Source organism: Pongo abelii, chromosome 5 (assembly GCF_028885655.2).
Source record: "Pongo abelii isolate AG06213 chromosome 5, NHGRI_mPonAbe1-v2.0_pri, whole genome shotgun sequence".
Classification (NCBI taxonomy): domain Eukaryota; kingdom Metazoa; phylum Chordata; class Mammalia; order Primates; family Hominidae; genus Pongo; species Pongo abelii.
Window position 1 is genome coordinate 14038468 of NC_071990.2, and position 27720 is coordinate 14066187.

Sequence of the window (27720 nt, forward strand, 5' to 3'; positions counted from 1 at the left end):
GGTGGAGAGCTGGGTGCCTGGGGAGTACCATGGGTTTTTGCCCCCATCGCTGGCAGCAGTCATCAGGTGAGCTATTTCCAGCCTATCACAAACTTCTTTCTGCCTATTTATGATCCATTCAGCATCTGACAGGTGTCTAAGGCAGACAGCAGAAACGTGTTCACTGGCCCCCCTCCCTCGGGACTTTTTCTTAAAGGGCATGGCTTACTCTCATTTCCTTTTTCTCCTAATCCTCTCTCCTCCCCTGAATTCTCCCGTCACTAGTTCTCTCCCTCCTTGTAGAACCACCTTCTGCCCCTGCATCCCAGTCCCCCCAGACCCTCAGCAAGAAACTGTGTAGAACTCCAGAGAGGCAAGCACGGTCCACTGTGAAAAATGGTATTCAATGGCCAGGCACAGCGGCTCATGCCTGTAATTCCAGCACTTTGGGAGGCTGAGGTGGGAGGATCACTTGAGCTCAGGAGTTCAGAACTAGCCTGGGCAACATAGTGAGACACTCCCCCAGCAACTCCAGAAAAAAAAAGGAAACTGTATTCTACTGTGTAAACTTCTTGAGAATGGTCTTTTCTTATGCACCACTTACCAGCTGCTTAGTGAATGTTTAATAGTGAATTAAAACTTCCCTCTCTCCACACCCGTTCCCCATGAGTCCCTGCCTTGGGAGGGGCACGTGAGAGCACTAATAAAACATTCTAGAGCTTTCTCCCCTGGCTCCCAAACTCTGACCAGCTTCTCAAATGTCTAGGTTCACAATGTTCTGCCATGCTCCGTCGGGACGCTCTCTGAGATAAATTAAATGATGAAGCCCTGGCCGTGATGCAAATTGCAATCAGACAGGAAGGTCTGAGGGTCAGAAGAAAGGGAGAGGGCCCTGGCTAGCTTTGTTCCTTGCCCAAGGTTACCAAATGCTTGCCTTGGCAGTGAGAATGCGTAACCACAATGTTTTCTAATGATTTTCGGTTTTTCTCTTTTTATAGTCACAGCAGAGAAAACATGAAGGTGACAACTAGTGGTTTTAGAAAGGCAAGAAGCTCTTCCTCTGCATTCACCTTTTCCCTTTTCACTGAAAGCGAAGATCAACATACGGGTAAGCTCCTTTCATACATTCGAGGAAGAACCCAAGTCAGGACTCAGAGCTACTGAATTTCCACTCCCACTCCCACGCCAGACACACGCTACGAAATACTGTCTGGTTTTTTATGGTAAGGTAGCCTGTAGTTAGCCTGAAAATGCTTCCTCAGGAATGGTCTTCATCAGAAATCTCTTCATACTCAGTATGAGGACATGAGGAAGAATATGCTACGTGTGAAAATACACCTTGGCGTTCAACTCTGTGGGTTAAGAAGGGGTTCCTGTGATGGCAAGCTTTTAGGTTATTGAGCAGCAGATTGGATGCTTCTATTTTTCAACAACATAGGTTTCCATGTAATATGAAAAACAGCTGTTGCGAATTTCTAGAAATGCTGAAACCAGTCTAATAAATGCCTAGCTGCACCTGCAAGAAAGTAAGGGAACGCTGAAGGGTCAAAAATGGAGGAAGAACTATGACCAGCCTGAGCTGCCCCTGGGGCTGCTGGGGGTAAGGTCAGGGAGGACAGTTGGCCAGGCTGGGAATCCAGTTTGGGAATATTAATTCACTTTAGAATTTATTAAATCAAGGAGCTTAGGCTTTCATAACCAGCAGGCACACAGGAAGGGGCTTGGGCCCCAGAAGAGTAGGGAGTTGGAACTGAGACCCTGGTGTAAGGATGAAATGAAAACCATTGCCTGCTTACACAGGGAGATGACAGGGAAGCTTGCTTGAGAAAAAGAAAAAAAGCTCCCCTTAAAATTAATTTATAATAATTAATGTGCCCTTGCATGGATATGATATTTAAATTTATATTACTAGAGTGGTCTAAGACATGTCCCACCAAGAAATTAATATAAAGTGCTGTCACATGCTGATAATATCCTGGGGAACCTGGCTGAAACAAAAATAAAACCTTTCCGGGAGGCCATACATCCATCCTAGGCCTCCTAGCATATCCTCATATGAAGTCCCAACTAAAGATTAACTTATAATTAAAAACTACCATACAGTCCTGGCGTGGTGGTTCATACCTGTAATCCCAGCACTTTGGGAGGCTGAGGTGGGTGAATCACCTGAGGTCAGGAGTTTGAGACCAGCCTGGCCAACATGGTGAAATCCCATCTCTATTAAAAATACAAAACTTAGCCGGGCGTGGTGGCGCCCAGCTACTTGGGAGGCTGAGACAGGAGAATTGCTTGAATCCGGGAGGCAGAGGTTGCAGTGAGCAGAGATCATGCTGCCACACTCCAGTCTGGGAGGCAAAACCAAAAAAAAGACCCAACTACAAACACATGAAAAAACAATCCCCCAAAACCAACAGTTAGTGAACAAAACAAAAAAACAATATGAAACAGCCAACAACTTCAGATAAAATATAATTATCAGGTAGATTAAAAATAAGCATGTTCAAAATGAGAAGTCATAAAAGAAGTATAATAATAATAATAAAGAACATAACAGAATAAGACATCAAAAAGATTAGACTGAGCTACATAGGAAATCAAATATAACTCAGAAATTTAAAAATTATCATTTAAAACTTACTATGTTAAACCAAAGATTATATATTACCAAATAAATAACTAATGAATGGAAAGAAAGATCTGAGGAATCTTCAGAAGCCTGTGCAAAGAGATGAAGAGACAGAACATGCAGAGGAAGGGCTTACTGACAAGGAGTGTGGACTGTGAAGGACCAACCACATCTATTAGATGTTCAAGACATGATAAATGAGGACTAATGAAAGTTATGAACCACAGCAGATTAAATAACATGAAATCCTCTACTGGACACAACACAGTATAACTAAAAGACCAGCTGGGTGCAGTGGCTCACGCCTGTAATCCCAACACTTTGGGAGGCCGAGGCGGGCGGATCATCTGAGGTCAGGAGTTTGAGAACAGCCTGGCCAACATGGTGAAACCCCATCTTTACTAAAAACACACAAAAAAATTAGCTGGGCAAGGTGGCACGTGCCTGTAGTCCCAGCTACTCAGGAGGCTGAGGCACCAGAATCGCTTGAACCCGGGAGGCAGAGGTTGCGGTGAGCCGAGATCACACCACTACACTCCAGCCTAGGCAACAGAGCAAGACTCCATCTCAAAAAAAAAAAAAAAAAAAAAAAAAGACCAAGTAGAAAGGCCAAGATCTTAGAAGCTCTCAAAGACAAAAGCATTGCCTACAAAGGAATGAGTTATCAGGTTGTCTGGAACTTTACAACAGCAACGATAGAAGCCAGAAGACCAATGGAATAATATATTCAAGTGCTGCAATGGAATAATATATTCAAGTGCTGAGAAGAAATAACCGTCAACTTACAGCTATACTATGATTCACGGATATGGGCAAAATAAACACTTTCAGACAAAAACAGAGAGCATTTTCCACTTGAACACCTTTGCTAAAAGAATTAAGAATATACCTCAGAAGGAATTGACCCAGGAAAGAAGCAGTGAGATGTACAATATGAGATAAATTTCAACAAATAACTAATATGTAAAAAAAGACTACTTGGGGAGTATAAAAACATAGTGGAATGAGGGTACTGGTCATAATAGTAGATGAGATGGGCAGAGTTCGGGCATTTGGGCATTTTAGGGAAAAGGGTGGCAATATTAATTAACTCTAGAATTTATTAAATCGAGTATGCTTATTAAAAATTATAAAAAGATAATCACATAAGAGAAATAGTATGCATGACTTCCAAATCAGTAGAGAGAACACCACAGAATATACATTTTTATTTTCATTTTATTTTTTGAGACCGAGTCTGGCTCTGTCACCCAGGCTGGAGTGCAGCGGTACAATCTCGGCTCCCTGCAACCTCCGCCTCCTGAGTTCAAGTGATTCTCCTGCCTCAGCCTCCTGAGTAGCTGGAATTACAGGCATGTGCCACCATGCCCCGCTAATTTTATTTATTTATTTATTTACTTATTTATTTTTAGTAGAGATGGGTTTTACTATGTTGTTCAGGCTAGTCTCAAACTCCTGACCTCATGTGACCCACCCACCTCGGCCTCCCAAAGTGCTGGGATTACAGGCATGAGCCACCGCGCCCGGGCTAAAATATTTTTATTGATGGTCAATAAAAAGATGCAAGAAAGGAAGAGGCAGAGAAAAATCTGGGCAAGCATAAAGCGTAAAACAAAATGACCAAAATAAATCCTAATATAGCAGAATTCATAAAGTAAGTAAAATTAAACCCTCAATTAGCAAGATAGATTGTCAGTCATACTGGATACAAGAAAATCTAACAATATACTTTAAAAACGGCACAACAGAATGTAAGGACAAAGAAATGTTGAATGTAAAGGTATGGAAAACGCCAGCAAAAAACTAACCCAGAGAAAGGAACAGGCAGAGGATGGTAATATTAAGAGTAAACAGGCTGGGCGTGGTGGTTCACGCCTGCAATCCCAGCACTTTGGGAGGCTGAGGCGGGCGGATCACGAGGTTAGGAGTTCAAGACCAGCCTGACCAACATGGTGAAATCCCATCTCTACTAAAAATACAAGAATTAGCCAGGCATGGTGATGGGTGCCTGTAATTCCAGCTACTTGGGAGGCTGAGGCAGAGAATTGCTTGAACCCGGGAGGTGGAGGTTGCAGTGAGCCGAGATTGTGCCACTGCACTCCCGCTTGGGTGACAGAGTGAGACTACATCTCAAAAAAAAAAAAAAAAAAATTAGACAAAGTTGTATTTCAAGCAAAAAGGAATACTAGAAAAAAATGTCAGATAAATGAAGAGAAAAAGGAACAATTCATTGGAAAAGCATAACTTCCAGACACTAAAACATAGCATCAAATTATACCAAGCCAAAAAAATGATAAAATTTCAGAGATAAACGGACAATTCTGTAGTCACGGGAGAGAATTTAACACATCTCTTTTAGTAATTGATAGTTTATGATTACAGAAAGGATATAGAAGATCTGAGCAACACCATGAGCAAACTTGATCAAAAGATCTTTCTTTCCGAGTACCTGCCACTCTTACCAAAAGATCACATATGAGGCTACAAAGCAATCCTTGATATGCAACAAAGAACCATACAGACTGTTCTTGAGCAACCTCAACTGTTAGACACCAGTAGCAAAATGAAAACCAAACCATATATTGGGATTTTTTTTTAAAATCCTCTAAATAATTCATAATTCAACAAGTGACTTAATGGAAAGTCTAAGAACACATTGTTAACATTAATAAGAAAGGAAATTTCTACTCACTGGCTATGGACACCTAGAAAAATATAGTTTAAAAAATATATATGTGAAAGTAGCAACACAAAATATGAAGGTATCCAGGAAGAAATCTATCAAAAGATATGAAAAACCTATATATATATATATATAATTTTAAAAATTCTTGAAGACCTAAATAAATGGAATGATACACAATATGGGATGAATTTGTAGAACTGACTTCTAAAGATGTTGATTTTAGGCAATTTATAAGTTGAATATATTCCTCTAAAATTCAAATCAAATTTTTTGAGGTTCACAAATTGATATAATGTGTATAAGGTAGAACAAAGAACCAAGAATGCCAGAACATTTTTTTTTTTGGATTCACAGTCTTGCTCTGTCACCCAGTCTGGAGTGCAGTGGCACAATCTCGGCTCACTGCAGCGTGGACCTCCTGGGCTCAAGTGATCCTCCTGCCTCAGCCTCCTGAGTAGCTGGGACCACAGGTGCAAGCCACCATGCCTGGCTATTTTTTGTATTTGTTATTTTTTTGTATTTTTAGTAAAGACCGGGTTTTACCACGTTGCCCAGGCCAGTCTTGAACTCCTAATCTCAAGTGATCTGTCCACCTGGGCCTTTCAAAGTGCTGGGATTACAGGCGTGAGCCACTGCACCTAGCCACCAGAACAATTTTGAAGACGAAGTTCAGCATGTGAGGACTCACTCACTTCCACCACAGCAAGACTTAATTAAATTATAGTAATAAGAAAGTGTGATATTAGCACAAAGAGAGGCAGAATAGAGTCTAGAAACAGGTCCACTCATACATAGAAATTTGTATAAAGCACAGATGTCATTTTAAATCAGTAGGGAAGAAGGACTTTTAGCAAGCAGCATTGGAAAAAATGGTTATCCATATGGAAAAAATAAGTTAGATCACGACATCAAACCGTATTTAAATGGATTAAAGACCAACATATGAAAAAGCATGACTTTAAAAGTTTTGGAAGAAAATGAAGGAGAATGTTTTTATGATCTCAGGGCAGGAAAAGATTTCTTAAACACAATACCAGAAGCACAAATCATAAACAAAAAGATCAGTAAATTTGACCACATTAAAATATTTTTTTAAAACTCTTTGGTAGATTAAAGATGTAAAAAACAAAATGGAAAATACAAATCTTAAACTTGGAGAAGAGATCTGGCATGGATATAACCAAGAAAGGATTTGGCTCAGATTTTATAAACAGCACTCATGGAAAAGGCCAAAGGATATGAATGACAATCCTCAGAAAAGGTTATCCAATGTTCTTGAAACATATGTTATCAATGTAACATAAATTAAGCAGAAAAGATCTACTATTTCACACTCATTAGATAGGCAGAAATTTAAAAAAATCTGGCTGGGCACAGTGGCTCATACCTGTAATCCCAGTACCTTGGGAGGACAAGGTAGGAGGATCGCTTGAGCCCAGGAATTTGAGACCAGCCTGAGCAACATAGTGAGACCCTATCTTTAAAAAAAAAAAATCTGATCATGCTAAGACCTGCTGAGGGGAATGTAAATGGGCATGTGCATTTTGGATAATAAGATGGCAATATTTAACAATGCAGTGTAATTACTGAGCTAGAGTGTTGGAAGACTTTCAGCTCCCCTGCAACATTGTTTATAATCAGGAAAAACTGGAAAGAAGCATAAATGCCTAGGTATGAGATCTGGCAGAGGACACACAGTGGGTCTCAAAAGACCATCCTGGCTAACACGGTGAAACCCCGTCTCTACTAAAAGTACACACATACAAAAATTAGTCGGGCGTGGTGGTGGGCGCCTGTAGTCCCAGCTACTTGGGAGGCTGAGGCGGGAGAATGGCGTGAACCCGGAAGGCAGAGCTTGCAGTAAGCTGAGATCACGGCCACTGTACTCCAGCCTGGGCGACAGAGCGAGACTCCGTCTCAGAAAAAAAAAAGAGGGTCTCAAAAATGTTAGTACTGTTTTATTTCTCAAGAGTAAATTGTATACAGATGCGTTCAATTCCATATTTTCTATACTTATTTTGTGTGCTTAACATTTTCACAATTAAAAAATTAGTTTGGTGAGGCTGCTGGGGAAAAGGTACTCACACAAGCTGGCGGGACTGTCAATTGGTACAACTACTTCCAAGAGCAGATTAAAACTGGTGGTATAGTGATGCCACTCTTTTTAACTTCTTGGATGGACAAAGAAAGGTTGGATAAGTTTGTGTTGGCAAACAGGCACTCTCATTGCAGATGGGAATATAGATTGAAGACACCTCCTTGCAGGTAACTTTTTGGCAATATTTAACAAAATTGGAAAGTCCCCTTCACCTAGCACAATTTCCTTGAGGTATTTATTCTAAGAAAATAAGCAATTTTAGAGCAAAGATTTATCTACACTGAAGTTTCCCATAGCAATCACAGCATTGTTTCTAATATTAGTAACACAAAAAGAAACAACCTATATGTCTAACACTAATCAATTCTAATTTATGGTGCAACTGAACAGTGGACCAAAATGATGCTGTTGGAAGTTTTTAATGATGTGGAACTGCTTGCAAATTATTAAGCTAAAAGAAAGTAGGTTACAAGATAGCAGGAAGAATAAACCATTAAAAATACCAATCTGTGCACTGACATAAATGTTATAAATATTTTATGTTGTTATAAACATTTTATAATACAAAAAAACATGTTAACTGAAGTTACTTCCTGGATGAATTACAGGTGATTTCATTGGCTTCTAGAATTTTCTTTTCCAAAAATGTTGTGTTTGTGTGTGTGTAATTATTATTTTAATAGGAGACACTCTCCTTTGGTGATATAATTTAAACAGGTAGGACGGTACTGACTAATAACCTCTCGGGGAAGGCAGGGAGCCAAGTACTATGGACTTGTATGTTTCTATGGAAATCTAACGCGCCTTTGATTATCACAGATTCTGGAAAACAGTGAGGACTTGGGTTCACCAGTGCGTTCCCAAGGACAGGCTGGGCTTCTGAGGAAGTTGCCCACCCTCTCGGAATCTGGTTTGGCCTCCGTAAAATGGGCAGATCCCGCTCGGATGGCCCGGTTCCCGGCTTCCTTTTGCGGGTCAACGGCAGCGTCACGCGCGCGAGCGCGGTCTGCGAAGCCCCCAGCACTGGGCGTCACGCGGGGATTGCTGTCGCCGCTGCCAGCCGCAGCAGCGACGCGAACTCGGGGCGCCCGGCCCGGGCGCGCGGGGGCGGGGACGCGCACGCGGCGAGGGGGGCGGCGGGGGCGGCCACGGGGGCGACGGGGGCGGGGACGGGGGCGACGGGGGCGGGGACGGGGGCGACGGGGGCGGGGACGGGGGCGACGGGGGCGGGGACGGGGGCGCCCCGGCCTAAGCGGCACTAGGAGGGCGCGCCACCCGCTTCCGCTGCCCGCCGGGGAATCCCCCGGGCTGGCGCGCAGGGAAGTTCCCGAACGCGCGGGCATAAAAGGGCAGCCGGCGCCAGCGCGCCACCGCTCTGCAGCTCGTGGCAGCGGCGCAGCGCTCCAGCCATGTCGCGCGGCCTCCAGCTTCTGCTCCTGAGCTGCGGTAGGGCCCGCGAGCCCCTGTTGCCCCCCGCCCCTCCACGACACCCCCTCCCGTCGGTCGCTTGCTCACGACGCGCTCTCTCTTTCTTGTAGCCTACAGCCTGGCTCCCGCGACGCCGGAGGTGAAGGTGGCTTGCTCCGAAGATGTGGACTTGCCCTGCACCGCCCTCTGGGATCCGCAGGTTCCCTACACGGTCTCCTGGGTCAAGGTAGGTGCTGCGATACCCGCGGGCTGGGGTTTGGTGAGCTCATTTGAAGACAGCAGGAACCATCTCCCCTAGGCTGGCGACCCTCTGTGGCTGCCAGGTGGGGGCGGGGGGCGTCTCCCGCAGCTGAACTTGGAGTACCCAGGCTCCCGTCGCGCCTCCCCCACCCCATCCGCATCCAGGTACAGGGCCGAATTAGGTTTTGCTCTCCGCAGACCTCAATCCCCTTCCTGCCACTGAAGGCGGCCTGAGATGAATGATCCACTTAAGACGTTTTGGAAGGGCAGAGGCTCTCTCATTTGGATTAATTCTGGAGGCCACCTGTGGTTGTGGGCCAGCAGGTCAGGAAGAAAGCAACAGGGACCTAGATTTGGTCCCTGTTGGGCATTGGACAGGGCGCATGTCTCCAGACTTCCAATTTCTTGTGTTTTGTGACTGTGATGCCCATGATACATGGGAGGGGGAGGGGGCAATTTGAAAGGAAGGGCTAAGACACAGAAGTGACTTAGGCCATTTCATCCATGGTAGTTATCAGTGGTCATCTCCTTTGTGGGATACCCTTGGCCTCCTCCCCTAGCCCTCCTCCTCCTTCCTCTGGCAGCCGTGAGAGAGGCAGCCTTGAGGGCATCAGGTGGATGCATGAGCCGGAGCCCGCATGTGTAAGAACAGGCCTTGCTGCTCCTACTGTAAGAGGACTGAGTGACAAGGAGGCTTTTTCAAGGTTTGCTCTTGACTGAAACATTCTCAGATTCTAAGATGGCAATGATGGTGTCATTCCAAAGCCAAGCAGCTACTGTTTGATATCACTGGTCCTTCTTTAAGTCAGGCCACTGCTACCACTGCACCTCCATTTTAACCCAAATGAATATGACATTCCAACCTTACTGTGTAGCTCTCACTGATTTGCTGTCTTACCATGGGGGCAACTCTGCGCTTGTAGCTTTCCCCAAAATGCAGGGCGTTCTTCTGCCCACCATGAAAGATACTATAAGAAACTGTACATGTCTTTGACCACTTAACAGTACAAGGCATCACTGCGGTGATCTCTTTGTGTATGTGTCTCCTAACTGGATTGTCAGTTCTCTGGGGGGCAGTGGCTGTATCAATACTTCTGTGTATTCTTCACGGCACCTAATTTTTGCCCTATAAATTGCAAAGGTGCTCTGTGAATTCAGCCCAGCACTTCATGAGTTATGCATGACGGGGATGGTGCTGCTGCCTCAGAGCATTGTATTGTGTGTAAAAGTAAGGTGTTAAATATTCCTACTTCATTGGTACCTTACTTACTGTGGGATCAGAGAACACAGCAATTCCGAAATTGTTCTCATAGTCAAAACAATAGTATTTTAAAAATTATTGTAAAAAACAATTTTTGAATGCTCACCACATGCCAAGCTCCAAGGTAAATATTTACATACATTATCCATTTCCATCCATCGGAAGAATGCACTTAGGGATTAGTACTGTTACTAGTCCTACTTTACAGGTGAGGAAACTGAGCCTTAGGGAGGGAAATAACCTGTCCACTTTTGCACAGCTGGCTAAATGGTGGAGTTGGGATTTAAACCAAGCAGTCTGATTCCAAATCCTGAGTTGTTAGAGGTCTATCTTGATATCTCTGTTTTCTACCTTAATAACTTAAGGTAAAGAAAATCAAAGTGCCCCTGGGCTAACCAGGCAGGGACTTAGTTATCTCAAAGAAGGGGGAAAAATGTGAAACCACTATCAGAGAGTAACTATTTAATAAAGAAAGAAAACATTATTAATACCCCCAGGGGAGTAATTAAAAAGTACTCATGAAACAAGAAGATGAAATTTCAGACTGTAAAGTTCAAACAGTTCTGGAGTGAAAGCTTCTTGCACAGGGTCATTTGGAATGGTCCACTAAACCATAGCAATTAACCTTGGACTTCTCCTTGGATGTCAGCTGGTGATGTAACTCTGTAACGCATGAACTTGTTTATTAGACACAATTCTTGTGAGATTTACCCCGAAGGTCTTTCAAAACTCTGTCAAGAAGAAAAGGGACAGCAGTCTCTAGGTGTTCTTTTTTTCCTGTTGCTCCATGGAATAGTGCCAATGAAAAGTCATACCGTAGTTATTTTTTGAGAAGTAAATGGTGATTGAGATTCATGGGTAGGAGAGTTATGCTATACCAGTAAACGAATCAGGTGCCTCGAAAGTGACATATGTTGTTCCTTTAAGCATTTTTTTAAACAGCTCTCAGCATGTTCTGTAGGTACTTATTATTTTCCAGCCCAATAATTATACTTTTGCATTGATTATCCTTATACAACAAAAATGGATAGAGTGTTCTGGAGATAAGGCCAGTGGTGAAATGCCGAAATACTTCATTTTACAGAAGATTAAGCATCTGGTCATTTTTCTACAAGTTTCTTGTAAAATGTTTCATCAAAGTGGAGGGGTAGCCACAAAGGGAGGAATTTCATTTTGGTAACCAGAGCCAGCTTATCCCATCCTACTCACTTCATCATCACTGCCCTGGCTTTGTAAAACCTGTTTTGCCGGTATAGGAGGGGGCTTTGTGCTGGGCAAGGAAAGCAGAGTCCCTTGCAGTGGGTTTTCACCGTCCACCAGATTGAAGCACATTCTGCAGGCTGTCTGCGTATCATAAGTATGGTTGTAATGACTCACAGTTTAAAATTCCATTCACCACTCAATCCTTCGGCACCAGGTAGCATCTTGCCTTTGTCCATTTGGCACTGATTACTTGTAATTAACAAAAGGACCCATGTAAACCGTGTGTTTTTTATCATATGCCTTTGACCAGAAAACTCAAAACAGACAGCATCCAATCTGTTTGCAACATTAGTGTTGGGAAGGAAGAGTGTTCATTCTGTTGTCTCTGTTTCAAAGATGCGGTGAGATGGGCTAGAGGGGACTTAATAGACACATGCGCAGGAGGCTAAAGGTGAAGCCAAAAGTGGACAGAGATATCCCAATTGCTGTTGGCCCTGCTCTTCTCTTCTATGGACCATGTCCTCTTAACTGGGATCCAGCAAAGGGTCCTCTTCTCATCCCTTCCTCCCTTATACTTTTTAAGGCAGAATGGGTGATTGAGAAGAAATAGAAAAGTTAATACATTATATTCATTAGGATAGTAGCTCAATTTAGCTTTATTTTTATTTTTTGAGACAGAGTCTCACCCTGTTTCCGAAGCTGGAGTACAGTGGCATGAAGATGGCTCACTGCAGCCTCGACTTCCTGGGCTCGAGTAATCCTCCCACCTCAGCCTCCCAAGTAGCTGAGACTACAAGGGTGTACCACCACACCTGGCTAATTTTTATGTTTTTAATTTTTTGTAGAGACAAGATCTCAATACATTGCCCAGGCTGGTCTCCAACTCCTGAGCTCAAGCCATCCTCCCACTTCAGCCTCCCATAGTGCTAGGATTACAGGCATGAGCCAATCGATTTATCTTTTAAAGTTATAGTAGACTGGGTGTGGTGGCTCAGGCTCATTCCTGTAATCCCAGCATTTTGGGAGGCCAAGATGGGAGGATCACTTGAGCCCAGGAGTTTGAGGCCAGCCTGGGCAATGTAGTGAGACCTGTCTCTACCACACACACACACAAAAAAAAAGTTGTAATAGATGTGATTCTTTGAGGAGGTATTTTGAGAAAATATGCAAATTGACTTTGATCCATGACTTTTCTTCCACTGGCCATGACCTGTGGTTAAATTCCAGCATAAAAGGGCATAGCGCAATATCATGTCTGCAAGTAGTAAAGCCATGCATTAAAGGGCTGCAGCTGGACTTCATGAAAAGCATCGCTGTGTCTACACTCTCTTTAATGTAGGTTTGGAGAGAGAGGACGAGTTTGGATGGAGTACTTTGGGCCTGGTTGATATTCACTAAGGATAATAATGAGTGGTTATTTATCCCAGAGATGCAATGCCTTCTTGTATCATGCTAGGAGCCCTGACAGCCTACGGGTGATGCAAAACGAAAGAGGATATATGGTGTCGTCTCTGGGTGATGCTGCGGGGGTGAGGACAGTGAAGCATCACAAGACAAGTGCCCTTTTCAGATCATTTCCAAAGGAAGGGAGAAAAGGGAAGTAAGAGTGTGACTTCATATAAAAGTCTACTATAAATAGACTTTATAATATTGAGAAGAGCCCCAGCTGGGGCAGATCTTGGGCCATCATGGAGTGTTCTGCTTCTGACATTAACACTAAGGAAACTGTTGGAGAGCAGGTTAATGGCTTGCGTGAGGCCACTTCAAAAGTTCAAGGCTCTTCCGTGTATGTTGCTAAACTTCTTTTTGGTGAAGTTATGTTTTCTGTCTCTACCATCTTGTGTGATAATGAGCTACAAAACCAGGGATACTGAGGAGAGCAGAGTGCCTTAGGAGGGCCTAGAGTTGATAAGCAGTCGGGGCAGATGTAATCTATACAGCCAGAGACCCTCATAGACCATGGAAGGAGCCAGTACCGAACACTTACTGTGCTTCCTGGATTCTAGAATGATTCTGTTGTAAGATGGATTTAAGAACATGTTTTAGGACAAAAAGGAAACATTTCTACATTAAATGTAGAACCATTGAATTATGAAAACCATGTATGTTAGAATTAAAAAAAAAAACATACTGTCCCCATTGGCACCTATAGTACTTGACCTGGTTGAATCACTTTTATGGGCTCCTCCCTAGGTCAAACCATGAAAGATGTAAAGTTGCTTTTCAGATGTCTCTCATATTTACACTTTCACTGTTTAGTAAATATTTCTAAGTCCCAAATGTGTGCCCCATCCTGGGCCTGGCATTGGCCATCTCAGGATCGATGTAGAACTTTTGCCAGAGAACCATCTTGAGCAAAGGCCTGGGAATCCACTAAGACTTTTTGGGAACCATTGAGGTAACCAGTGATGTAGAAGGGAGGCTTAAACAGCAGATGGCTGAGAGATAACATTAGAAAGTAGGCTAGAGACAGATTGTGAGGGGCTTTGAATGCCCAGCAACAATGACTTGAACTTTATCCTTTTGGCAGTAAGGAGCCATTGAAGGATTTTTTTTTTTTTTTTTTGAGACAGTTTTGCTCTTGTCGCCCAGGCTGGAGTACTGTGGTATGATCTTGACTCACTGCAACCCCCTCTTCCAAGGTTCAAGCGATTCCTCTGCCTCAGCCTCCTGAGTAGCTGGGATTACAGGCGCGCACCACCATGCCCGGCTACTTTTTTGTATTTTTAGTAGAGACAGGGTTTCACCATGTTGGCCAGGCTGGTCTCGAACTCCTGACCTCAGGTGATCCACCTGCCTCAGCTTCCCAAAGTGCTGGGATTACAGGCGTGAGCCACCATGCCCGGCCTCATTGAAGGATTTTAAGCAAAGAGAATGGCATAATGCAAAATATGCCTAAAGCAAAGCATATTTCTCCTGGTGTTGGAGAGAATATGATTCATCTTAGAAGCTGAGTGTCAGAGGGAGACTTCATTCTTTTCCTTCTTTTCCTCTTGCTCACCAGTCCTGTTCATGTGGTTCTGCGGAGGAGTGGGCATGGAGGAATGAGGTCGCCTCTGAGGGGCTGTAGAAGAAGTCTCATCTAGATGAGAATGGTGGATCACTGAGATTTTTGGACAATAGTGGAACAGAGCACAAGTTGCCAAAATCTTTTAGCTTGATAGTGGGGAGGGAGGAAGAAAGCAGCTGAGAGTTAAATTGAAAAAAAAACAAAAAACAAACTAAACAAAAAAACCAACTTGTTTTCCATTAATAAAAGGGGGAACCTGAGTCACATGAAGACTGGATTGTCTTAGCTATGTACTTGGCAATGTCACTACACAAAGAAGAGGAAGTTTGGAGAAGCTCTTAGTGACATAAGGGAAACTTTTATGTATGGCAAGACTAAAAGCAGATTGATTACCTAAAAAAAGTTTCCTCCCTCTAAAGACGTTTCCATAATCCCTTCCTGGCTACTCCTGGAATAACCCTAAATTTTGTATCAACAATCATTAGCTCAAAATAGAGCTGGACGGAAAATACTTCCCTAAGATTCCTTTGTACTCATAAGCATGTTTTTGTTTTTCATTTTGTTTTGTTTTGCACTGAAGTGTATTTGGGTAAAATTTCCGTGTGTGTCATGTGGAACTAGTACAGACTTGGGAGCCCAAGGCTTGCTAATATCACTTGATGCTTTCTTGGAGGACCAGTCTACTGCATGTCCCAAATTGGGACAATTTGAAGAATTGTTCCAGTTCTTAGCTTCCAGTGGTTGCCAGCAGTCCTCGGGGTTACCGATTAGAATAGGTATTACCGATAGAATCGAGGTTACCAATTCTAGAAGAGCTGGTAGCTGCCTAGGATTATGGGTCCACATAGGGAAAACCTTTAGGAAAAGAAGAGTGCTGGTTTCCATAAACAGTTCATAATCACCTTGGAGAACAGAGGTTCTGATTCAAATCAGGCCTTGAGGTCTCATTCCTCAAGGAGTGGGAGGCATGTGAGCCCAAGGGACAAAGCAGGACTGACCTTGAAGCTGGAGCCATGTGCCTATAGCACCCTACGTACCACCCTTATTTACGTGGTGGTGCAGGGTGCCTTGTCATTAGGAGGCTTTCAGTTGTGAGGGATTGTAAATCCAATCAAAACTAGCCTAAAGAGAAGGAAATATATATATAATTGGCTTATATAAGACTTATATATAATTGGAATGGGAAAAAATTGAAAAATCAAAATACAGTTCACATTTCAGTTATGGCTGGCGTTGTGGCTTGAATTGTGCGCCCCCAAAAGATCAGAAGTTCTAATTTCTGATGCTTGTGATTATGACTTTATTTTGAAATAGAGTCTTTGCAAATGTAATCAAATTGAGATGAGGTGCTACCTGACTAGGGTGGGCCCTACTTCAGTATGAATGATGTCCTAATAAGAGAAAACACACACTGATACAGACAACCGGGAGAAAGCTAAGTGAAGACAGACACAGGGATTGGAGTGATGTGTCTACAAGCCAAGCAACGCCAAGGACTGCTGGCAACCACAAGAAGCTAAGAGAAAGGCACAGAACAGATTCTCCCCTAAAGCCTTCAGAGAGCTTGGCCCTGGCAACACCTTGATTTTGGACTTCTGGCCTCCTGAACTGTGAGAGAATACATTTCTATTGTTTCAGCCACCCAGTTTGTGGTGCTCTGAAGCCCTGGCAATGAATATAGCTAGGCTTAGAGGTTCATGAATGTCCCCAGGACTTGGTGACTTTCCGTCTGTCAACTCTGCCTTCCTTTACATTGGTTCTGTGTCCAACCTCTACATAGCAGCCAGATCATAGCCAATAACTACAGAGTTGGACAGGTTGCACATCCTTTATCTGAAATGCATGGGAGCAGAAGTGTTTCAGATTTTTGGATTAGGGATGCTCAACCTGTATATCCTTCCAGAAGCAAGTGCAAAGGAGAAGGTTGTGTTTCTCTTCAAATATCTCAACTTATGTCTGATTATTCTCAAGGGACTTTGACTGGGTCACATGCCTATCAGAGCCAGTCTCCATGATCGTGGGATACCAGGCCTGAGTTAAGTTGCCTCCTCTAGAACCTAGATGTGGAGTTCTTCAGAGGACATGAACTCAGAGCTTGTAATGGTACCTCTTCCAGGTCCAGCAGGCCGCACGGGATGCTAATAGAAGAGAGATGATTGGCATGAACAATGAAGGGTCCAACATTGCCTTCAAATCTCAGTTCCAATAGGGTTTGCTACATTATTATGATGATGCTTTAAAAAATTCAGAATGTTGTGGATATTTTGAAGACATTGTATGTGGAAAAAACAGTTTCTCCCTAGAGCAGAGATTGGGACTTCTAGGACAACTTTCCCAGAGGAGATGGGAAGTGTCAGTGGTAAGGAAATGACAGAATGGGTGGATGGTGTGGAAAGCTATCACATACAAGAATAATTTCTATTACCAGCATTACCAATTATACAGCACTTTTCTGTGTTTTCTCACTTGATTCTTATAATAACCCCATGAGCAAGTAAGGGAGCTCCAGATGATGAAATGGGGCTCAGAGGTCAAGTGTCATATGGAAGATTACCCAGCTAACACGTGGAGAAGCTGGGATTGACTTCAGACCTTTGATTCCAAAGCTAGTGCTCTTGTAACTTTCTCACTGTTTCTAAAATTCACGCATTCATTCAGTAAATACTTTTTCAATACTTCTTATATTCAGGGAACTATTTAGTATGCAGAATGAAACCTTGGTTATAAAAAAAAAGAAGAGAGAGAGAGTAGTAACATCTTTAGGGCTTTCTGTGTGATCGATACGATGCTTAGGGTCTGTATACATCATCATAAGTATCTTCACACCAGCTCAGTGAGATGTGATCACCCCCAGATTCCAGTGGAGCTATCCAAGCCTGAGAGTCGTTCAGTCAGTTGGCCAAGAGCAGAGGTAGCCGTGGGAGGGCTGGAGTTTGGTTCCAGCTCAGTCCAATGCCAATGACTGTGCTCTTAATTATGTTGCCTCTGCTATACTCATAACACTGTTAACAGCCATAAATCCAGCTCTGTCTGTTAGACCTAGTAAATTTCAAAGTGGAAAATCATTTTTCTAATAAAACTACGCATAGAAAAAAAACGATATTAATGCTCATACATTCAACCCTCATTATGACATCAACCTCCGAGCCAAACTATTTTGCACATTATAAAGAGCTGTTTTTATGATGAATGGGAATTATATTGGCACTTTAATTGAGTTAGAAACCAAGGTACGTGAATGTTAGTGCACAAGAAATGCAATAAAAAAAGCTGCTCAATGTGGTTGGAATACATCAGATTAATTTAATACCAACTTTAAATCTTTACAGTCTATACCCTTAAATATGTTTTATCAAATCATTAGATGAAATTTTTATACTGTTTTTTTCTTTTAAGTAGGCACCTATTGCACATTCCCCCCACCCCCGCTTTTTTTTTTTTTTGACAGAGTCTTGCTGTGTTACCCAGGCTGGAGTGCAATGGCACAATCTTGGCTCACTGCAACCTCCGCCTCCTGGGTTCAAGCGATTTTCCTGCCTCAGCCTCCCAAGTAGCTGGAATTTCAGATGTCCACTACCACGCCCAGCTAATATTTTGTATTTGTGGTGGAGACGGGGTTTCACCATGTTGGCCAGGCTGGTCTTGAACTCCTGACCTCATGTGATCCACCTGCCTCGGCCTCTCGAAGTGCTGGGATTACAGGCGTGAGCCACCGTGCCTGGCCCTGCATTCTTAACAAATCTGATGTATGATAAATTTAGATCTCAATTTTGTGATCAAAACTCTTTTTTTGCTATAAAATGAAACTATTGCCCTCTTAGCTTCAAATATGGTAATGTAGGAGGCATATATTTGGATAAAATTATGTACACTTAAAAAAAAAACGCTTTCCACAATAGGATGTTTGAATACTGGTTCAGTTTCAGCCATAATTAATGATTTATTTTATGTCTTTTGTTTTAGTTCAAATTAGTTCATCATTAAAAAAAAAACAAAAACAAAAACTGACTCCATTCACGTGCCCATAAAATTAGTACTTGTGTTTGCTTGATTTAGCATTCTGCAAATGAAAGAGAGTTTATTTTAATTTAGGGCTTGTGGTTTCCTTAAGGTCAAATCTCCATTTGAGAGAAAGAATATGGTATTTAAATAATTTAGTCAAATTGGAGGCCTTGAGACAAGTCAGAGTCCCCAGGCTTTCTGAAAATGAGATGTCCCACGTTTGCACTTTTCCAGCTCAACCAAAAATGATAGAGTTGTCAGCATAAAAGTTAATGTACAACATGTGGATTTTTAAAACATGATTGGGATGAGTGTTTTGAGTAATTAATTTGCTGAAATTGTGTTGTGCTTTAGCACACTGTACTACAATATTAGCATTGTGAAGGGTGCATTAAATAGTTCCTGTCAATTATGGTTGGCTGTGAATGAATCTGAGGGTTCCTTTTGTTATAAATTACTATTTCCTAAAATGCTTTTGCAGAGAAGCGATGGAACACTTTTAGATTTGGAATGTTTAAAGAGCTGTTCTTGCCAGTGGTTGATTTTGAGCCAGCTCCAATGTTTATGAGAACGCATAAAACAAAGCAAAGTGGGGATGGCCCATTTGCTGTTACTCCATTTTCCTCCCACTGAAATTTCCCTTCAGTTTTTGGTGGTGCCTCTGCCACAGTTAGCTCATCTGATAAAGCAGGGTGATAGCTGCCTGGCCACGTAGCTCACGATAATGATTTGAGCTTTTGCATACGGTCCCTTGATCCTGCTAGGGCCCCACCCCCATTCTGAGCATGCAACATTAACATAAAAACTACCACGACTTTTGCAGCTGTGGATAAACCCCAAATTCCACAGCTGGGGGTCACAAGAGAAAGTTTAGCTGAAAATGTATATACCTAAAACTGGAAGTCAGAGGGAGGGTTATGAAATATTTCCAGGTGCAGTGTATGAATTTACAGGGAATTCTTTTTGCTGTAGTTAGTTATTAGGCAAACAGTGCTGTTCATTAGTTTGGCAAGAGTTCCTAGGTTTTGCCGATAGTTCTCTGGGTCATTTAGGAAAAGGGGTGTTTGGAAGATGACCCTATGAGACTTGAGATATTTTGCCATGATTCCACTGGTGGCAGCACATCAGAATTCTGCAGGTTGCTTTGAGGTTCTTTGTTTTGCCTTCTCCCTTGATTCTTCCTTCCGTTCTTATGGCTCACCCTGCCTTTGTTCTGCCATTTAAAAATAACTAGCGGCCCACTGACGGTTTTGCCAGAGGCCCTTGGAAATCTAACCATCAAATAAACTACATTTTATTGGTGTTGCTGCTGATTTTTAAAATGAATTCTCTGCAAATAGGCAGAAGTTACTGCCAGCCAGTTTTGATCACCAGCACCTTTTTGCTTCAACAATTCCCAGCAGCTAACACAATAATGGGGCCATCTTTATGTAAATAGACACAATAGTTTATATTTCTACCAGCTCCAGAGGGGTTCACAGTTTTGACCTTGACTTTCAGATGGGCCTTTCTGAGCTGAGGGAGGGGTTGCTGGATGGGAGAGGAGCTCCCCAGGAGAAAACCGTGGGTGAATAATCTCAAAATGGTTGTTGCAGCTACGCTCGCATTTGGAGGTTAATTTAGAAAAAGAAAAGCAAGATTGGACATCGGAATGGGAACTGCAGGGACTGGGCTGAGCTAATTATTTCAAACTGGCTTTCAGACCATCCTAGACACAGACTGGCCCTGGATGGGCCTCGGCCTCTGGTCTGTTAAAAGCCCTGCCTGGTAGGAAGAAGCCGCTCTGCCAGGCAGCGGAAGGGAGAGGCAAGCAGTGTGAGCCCATGATGAGGCTGCAGTTTATGGTTTACTTAGGCTTGAAAAGGGAAAAATGGTGCTAAATTAGATGTGTTCTGGAATCAGGTGGACACCGTTAGTTTCCTCTAAATTTCCTTGGCCCCACCTCCTTTTTGTGCTTTATTTTTGCACACCCAAGGGCCCCAGTCTTTTAGCTTCCTCGCATAGATGCTTGATTATTTAGGAAGGAATCTTTCCACACAAAAACGACCATCAAGCAATGGGATTTATGTCCACAGACTCGGCCTGAGAAGAGCCATTCGTCTCAGCTCAGGGCTAGGAGGGAGCTGAGCAGGTTTTCTTGCAGGAGCGATCAATCTGCCACCAGATGTCTCTGTAGCCCACTCTACAGGAATGCTAACAAACACCAGGGCTGGAGCCTGAGCTTTCCGGTGACCTTGTGGTATATGCCCTGAATTAATAAATGAAGCAGAAATGACTCTGTGTGTGTGTGTGTGTGTGTGTGTGTGTGTGTGTGTATGAGTGCACAGGTGCCCGTGTGTATGTATTTTCTTTCCTGAGTTGCTTCTCAGAGTATTCCCCTAACTCCTTGGTTATCTCTTTCCCTACACTGAGTCCCTTCCTAAAAGTCAGAACAGAGTTGTAGGGTGCTCCCAGAACGAGAGATTCATCATTGATAGGTGCAAGCAAAGATAGTGGCAGTGGAGCCTGATAATCTCTGTCTCCTTCCCTAAGGTGGCTCTTGGGTGCAGTTATGCTAGGGACAGGTAAGGAATATCACTTAATCCTGGGCTCCCTGCTGGTCCCCAGCCAACCAGCAAAGGGAAACTCAGGTGCTGCTAGGGAATGTCATTGTTGAAGGGCTGCCCAGGAAGGCTGAAAACAAGGATTTGCTTTACTGCTTGTGTAAATTCATTTTAGAAGCTTTAAAGTATTTCAATGGAGGAGCTACTTAGCAAGTTAATTAGGCAAATTAAAAATATGTCTAAGAAAGAGAGAATTAACGGTGAATGTGATATGAGCCTGATCTATGCAGTGGGAGATGCTGAAGACACTCCACCAGTTTGATCACAAAGAATTCACAGAAAGCAAGCCGGGTGCGGTGGCTCACGCCTGTAATCCCAGAACTTTGGGAGGCCGAGGCGGGCGTATCTCTTGAGTCTGGGAGTTCAAGACCAGCTTGGGCAACAGAGCAAGACACTGCCTCTAAAAAAACAAACAAATAAAAATCAGCCAGGTGTGGTGGCACATGCTTATAGTCCTAGCTACTGGAGAGGCTGAGGTGGGAGTACCAGAAGGTTGACTCAGGAGGCCAAGGGTGCAGTGAGCCATGATCAAGCCAATTCTCTCCAGCCTGGGTGATAGAGCGAGACCCTGTCTCAAAAAAGAAAAAAAGAAAGAAAGCCAGCCAGATAAAATGTTTGGCTAAATTGGGCATCTCCCCAAGTCCGGCTGGTCTGTCCTGAGTACAGTGAAGTCAGCTGTTACTGCCCTTCCATGTGGAGTTTGATATGACCAGCAAATGATCTGACACATACACTCTCTATAAAGCATGCTTCTCAGCGGTCTCGCTGCCCTAGTACAGAGAAAAGATGTGGCACATTCGGCGACGTCAGGCATGACCACACAGAGACACAGCCCTTGAGGAACAAGGTGACTATTCGCAGGAGGCATTGCTCATCTGCTTATCTGATTTTAGTTGAATTGTCTGGCAAGGATCATAACGGATTTAGGAATTTTTCCAAATAAAAGGCTGGGATACAAAAATAGGAATCATTCAGTGGGTGAGTTGGTGTCTGAAGAAAACAAGAGAACATTTAATACAGAACAATCCTATCTATACATGTATACATAGACACAAAATATAATCCAGCAAGATTCACACACAGCTTATCACTGTCATCAACAGTGACTCTCTCTCCCTAATATAGGGTGGAAATTGGGATACTTATGATAGAATCATGAGATGCAGTCCTGATATATTCCGAAGATGTAGCCTTGGGAATTTTCATAGATCTCTCCTCCCCAAGAGGTCACACACACACAAAAGCATCATGTCTTGTTTTACAAACATCAGTTGAGGCTGGATCTTCTGAAAACAAAATGGAACAATTGGTGTCAAGTTGGAGTGCTTGCAGTGGACCGTGATGCGCTATGATTCCTTCTTCACAGCTATTGGAGGGCGGTGAAGAGAGGATGGAGACACCCCAGGAAGACCACCTAAGGGGACAGCACTATCATCAGAAGGGGCAAAATGGTTCTTTCGACGCCCCCAGTGAAAGGCCCTATTCCCTGAAGATCCGAAACACTACCAGCTGCAACACGGGGACATACAGGTGCACTCTGCAGGACCCGGATGGGCAGAGAAACCTAAGTGGCAAGGTGATTTTGAGAGTGACAGGTGAGGTGACCTGCTGCACTTGTTTTCTTCTTTCACAATGCATGTGTACTTCCTTTAGGTCCTAAAATCGATCCTCTCTTTTGGAGTGTAGCTCTAGAGCTTTGGATCACATCTGTGGCTGAAAGTGGAAATCCACTGCAAGCATGTCACCATTTTCTTTTTCTGTGGCTTAAATGATGCCTTTTGTTTGACTTTTGCCCAACACTTGTTAGGGGCTGAGGCTGGAAATGATAAAAATGTGGTCACAGAGCCCCTGATTCCATACAACAGTTGATTTCTCCTTCTGTCAGGGATCTGAAAGGAATCGGACTTAGGGTAATATTATTACACCTGCAAGAGTACAGTCCCTGTTTAAGGGGGGCAGTGTGTGCTTTTTGCTTAGTGTTGTATGCACACACCTCCCTTAGGCCCTTCTGGATCTCCAGCCCTTCATCTTGGTTTCTTTGTTTCCTGGTACTTAGTACAACTGGCATGTTATGTATGGATTGATTTACTGTCTGTCTCCCCAAAAGAACAACAACCTCTTTGTTTTCTCCTCTGATGTATCTGGGCACATAGTAGGCCCTCAATGAATATTCACCTGAATGAGAGGAACCTTGCAGAGGAGATGGAGAGGGGAGGCATGTCCTGTGGGGAGTGGAGAGAAAATGAAGAGAATAGCTGATTTTCTCTCCTTTTCCTCTTCGAAGGCGATATTGCCTACAGCTTAAGGGGTCAGAGTCTACAGTCACTTAGATCTGGCTCAAATATTAACCCTGCCTTTTGTTAGTGTGTGACCTTGAGCAAATCACTGATTCACTCTAAGCCTCAGTTCTCTAATCTCTAAAATGGAAGTAACATCTACAACATAGGCTTGTTGTGAAGGTTAAATGAGAAGTTGCATTAAAATGCTGAGTGTAGTGCCCGGGATAGACTGAATAATCAATACATGTTAGGGACTATGAGGACAATGGCTCTCATGACCCATGGCTGTGAGAATCCATCCCTCGACTGCTGCACAAAATGTTGAATCCATTTTCAGGGATTGACAGCTCTCTGGAGATCCAGCTGTAGGCTCCAATGGCAGAACCCCCTCCACTCATTTGCACTCCACCAGCTCCTGCCTGGGGCATCGAGCAGATTCTGTTTGCAAGCACACTATAGCCAAAGCTCAACTTGCTTCCCCAAAGAGCACATTGGGTGTTGCACCTGAGTGGGGAGAGGTACCTCCCTTCATGTCTGTCCCTGGGCTAAAGGCCTCCCTGCCCTTACCCTCCCTTCGTGCTGCACCACACCCTTTAACAACCCTGAGGGAGTTGTTCTTCCACCCAACCATGCTGGCAGCCTTGCCAAAAGAGCTTGAATGATTCTAGAAAAATCTGTTGACGTATTTGGCAATATCAGGGGAGCTCACCTACTTCCTTTCATAGTCCCTGAAACCTCCTGAGGTGAGGACACACCACAGTCTACCCAACACTGATGAAGTTAAGATAATTTCTGGATTAACAAGTGGTGGTTCATCTGGTAGGAGGACCAAATAAGCCAGGAAAGGCTTGACATCCGAAGTACAGGCAGACAGGCTGCAGGATAAGCCTGGACCAGATGCCTGGCTCACCTGCCTTGGTCCTTGGTCCTTCACCCTCTCTGAGCCTCGGCTCTTTCATCTGTAAAATGGGACTACTCAGGCCTGCTCTGAAGATTCGGGGAGATGCCGTGTGAGAGTCCTGTCGCATGCAGCCAGACACAGAGCGACAGTGCGCACTGGCTGCTGCTGCTGCTGTCACCGTCACTGTTACTGTTACTGTCACTGTCGTTCATCCTGATGGTGGGAAGAGGAGACAAGTAGGACTCCAGGACCGAGGAACAAAGCATTCGTAGCTTTTTTTCATGGTAGAAAAATCCTGTTAAAATGGCTTCACATGTCACTTACTTTTTTAAAGGATGCCCTGCACGGCGTAAAGAAGAGACTTTTAAGAAATACAGAGCGGAGATTGTCCTGCTGCTGGCTCTGGTTATTTTCTACTTAACACTCATCATTTTCACTTGTGTAAGTATCTTTTTAAAACATCTTCTGTTATTAAAAGATTACCCAGGGCACCAATCCAAATATCTTTTGCAGATAGTGTGAATCATTTAATAATGGTGAGGGAGCTTATTCTTTGAACCCTGGACTTTCTGAGGCCCCTAGACTGGGAGAATCATTACAGGAAGCTCCCTGAAATATTTCCAGCTTTTGTCTAGTGGCTACATTTAGAGCATTGTGGAAAAAAAAAAACCAAAGTAAGGTATAGGAAGGACGTTTGGGAAATGACAAGGGGTTCTGTGAACGAGCAGAGGCCCTGTAGGCACAGTGCTAGAAGTTGCAGCGCTGAGGGTCCCCCATCCCAGAGCAGAGGCCCCGCTCTTCCTGTGGGTGAGGGAGTGGGCCCCACTGCCCCAGGGATGCCAGGGGATAGATCAGCCTCCTTTGGCTGCCTTCAAACTATTTTCTCGTGGGGGTTCTCCCCTTCTATTTTTGGTATTTCTGCCTATGCCTTAAGAATTAATCCCAAAAAGCCAGAGCAGTGAGACACAGCAGGAGGCTTCCGGGGTGAAGGATGGCTGGCCGGTGCTCGGGCACCCTAGACATGCCCATGAGCTGTTGGTTGCAGGTTCCGGCTCAAAGCCCTCAGAGATTCTTTCTGCATGGCTGCTCACCTGTGTTGACCATGGTTGCGGGAGAGTAGGGCCACACGTGTGTCTGACCCCTCCAGGAAGTGATCTGCCCCCTTTGTCTCCATCCACCAGGCAGGGCCGGCATGACAGACTTCACCCAGGAGCTACCCCAGGACTGGTTCTTGCCACTCACTGTGTCCCTCTATTCACTTACTTGCCTCTCTGACTGTGCACTCATCTCTCTGGTTTCTATTTTAGATACCAGTCAATCAAAGACTCCAGTGAGCACCTACTATGTTCAAGGCATTATGCTAGGCACTGTACAGGGTGTAAAAAGGTGTAAGACATTGTTCCTGCCCTCAAGGATCTTACAGTTAGGATGTTAGGGTTATTTGCGTATAAGAAGATAATTAGAGTTACCAGGCAGTATGTTTTAAACATGAATGACTTTAGCTTCTTGTTGGAAAATGCCTGCTTCTGTGGGCATTGACTTTCCATACAGAGACCTAACAGTAGGGGGTCGAAATGGCCACAATCAGTGAATCTCCTGGTCCAAGTTTGGAGACGCCAGTGAAATGGTTGGTACAAATCCCTGTGGAGCAAGTGAGGCAGTGAGTATGAGAGCTTCCAGAATGGGTTGTCTAGCCAGCTCTTAGTGAATAGAGTTTAAAAGGAGGTGACAACTGCTGAATTTTTCCAATTATTCACTTCATGTTTCTTTCATTTCTTTTTAGAAGTTTGCACGGCTACAGAGTATCTTCCCAGATTTTTCTAAAGCTGGCATGGAACGAGCTTTTCTCCCAGTTACCTCCCCAAATAAGCATTTAGGGCCAGTGACTCCTCACAAGACAGAACTGGTATGAGCAGGATTTCTGCAGGTTCTTCTTCCTGAAGCTGAGGCTCAGGGGTGTGCCTGTCTGTCACACTGGAAGAGAGAAGAATGAGCCTACGCTGAAGATGGCATCCTCCTGTGAAGTCCTTCACCTCACTGAAAACATCTGGAAGTGGATCCCACCCCATTTTCTGTGGGCAGGCCTCGAAAACCATCACATGACCACATAGCATGGGGCCACTGCTGCTTCTCCATGGCCACCTTTTCAGCGATGTATGCAGCTATCTGGTCAACCTCCTGGACACTTTTTCAGTCATATAAAAGCTATGGTGAGATGCAGCCGGAAAAGGGTCTTGGGAAATATGAATGCCCCCAGCTGGCCCGTGACAGACTCCTGAGGACAGCTGTCCTCTTCTGCATCTTGGGGACATCTCTTTGAATTTTCTGTGTTTTGCTGTACCAGCCCAGATGTTTTACATCTGGGAGAAATTGACAGATCAAGCTGTGAGACAGTGGGAAATATTTAGCAAATAATTTCCTGGTGTGAAGGTCCTGCTATTACTAAGGAGTAATCTGTGTACAAAGAAATAACAGGTCGATGAACTATTCCCCAGCAGGGTCTTTTCATCTGGGAAAGACATCCATAAAGAAGCAATAAAGAAGAGTGCCACATTTATTTTTATATCTATATGTACTTGTCAAAGAAGGTTTGTGTTTTTCTGCTTTTGAAATCTGTATCTGTAGTGAGATAGCATTGTGAACTGACAGGCAGCCTGGACATAGAGAGGGAAAAGAAGTCGGAGAGAGTGACAAGATAGAGAGCTATTTAATGGCCGGCTGGAAATGCTGGGCTGACGGTGCAGTCTGGGTGCTTGCCCCCTTGTCCCACTATCTGGCTGCGTGATCTTGAGCAAGTTCCTTCTGGTGTCTGCTTTCTCCATTATAAACCACAAGGCTGTTGCATGGGCTGATGAAGATCATATGCGTGAAAATTCTTTGAAAACATATAAAGCACTATACAAATTCGAAACTCCATTGAGTCATTATCCTTGCTATGATGGTGGTGTTTTGGGGATGAGAGGGTGCTGTCCATTTCTCATGTTTTCCATTGTTTGAAACAAAGAAGGTTACCAAGAAGCCTTTCCTGTAGCCTTCTGTAGGAATTCTTTTGGGGAAGTGAGGAAGCCAGGTCCATGGTCTGCTCTTGAAGAGTAGCCTAACATACTCCAAGATACGGACACACGGGAGCCACTGGCAGTAGCCTAACACACTCCAAGATATGGACACACAGGAGCTACTGGCAGAAGGGACTTCACGAAATGTTGCATGGATGTTTTAGCCGTTGTTGGGTTTCTCTTATCAAACTTGGGCCCTTCCCTTCTTGGTTTCCAAAGGCATTTTATTGCTTGAGTTATATGTTCACTGTCCCCCTAATATTAGGGAGTAAAATGGATACCAAGTTGATTTAGTGTTTTTGCCTCTGTCGTGGCTTTCATGTTATTAAACGTATGCATGTGAAGAAA

The 27720-nt window shown here is 43.8% G+C and overlaps 1 protein-coding gene across 4 annotated transcripts; it reads left to right on the forward strand.

The window, feature by feature from the left end:
* CD83 (CD83 molecule) lies at positions 1-27720 on the forward strand. Of its 4 annotated transcripts, XM_054557226.2 has the most exons (6): positions 1-66; positions 978-1087; positions 8928-9043; positions 22503-22731; positions 24651-24757; positions 26103-27720. In XM_054557226.2, exons 2-6 carry the CDS (start codon positions 994-996, stop codon positions 26226-26228), a joined length of 672 nt encoding a protein of 223 aa, XP_054413201.2. In that variant the 5' UTR covers positions 1-66; positions 978-993; the 3' UTR covers positions 26229-27720. The 4 variants fall into 4 exon arrangements, with proteins under 4 accessions (XP_054413201.2, XP_054413200.2, XP_002816494.4 ...); XM_054557225.2 differs by lacking the exon at positions 1-66 and having other exon boundaries at positions 26100-27720; XM_002816448.6 differs by lacking the exons at positions 1-66; positions 978-1087 and adding an exon at positions 8603-8835 and having other exon boundaries at positions 26100-27720.

Bases quoted from the DNA above. Each gene is read 5' to 3' on its own strand.
- CD83 (XM_054557225.2), top strand. From the start codon at position 994: ATGAAGGTGACAACTAGTGGTTTTAGAAAGGCAAGAAGCTCTTCCTCT. The intron at 9,044-22,502 runs GTAGGTGCTGCG...CCTTCTTCACAG, and splicing joins ACACGGTCTCCTGGGTCAAG to CTATTGGAGGGCGGTGAAGA. The intron at 24,758-26,099 runs GTAAGTATCTTT...ATTTCTTTTTAG, and splicing joins CACTCATCATTTTCACTTGT to AAGTTTGCACGGCTACAGAG.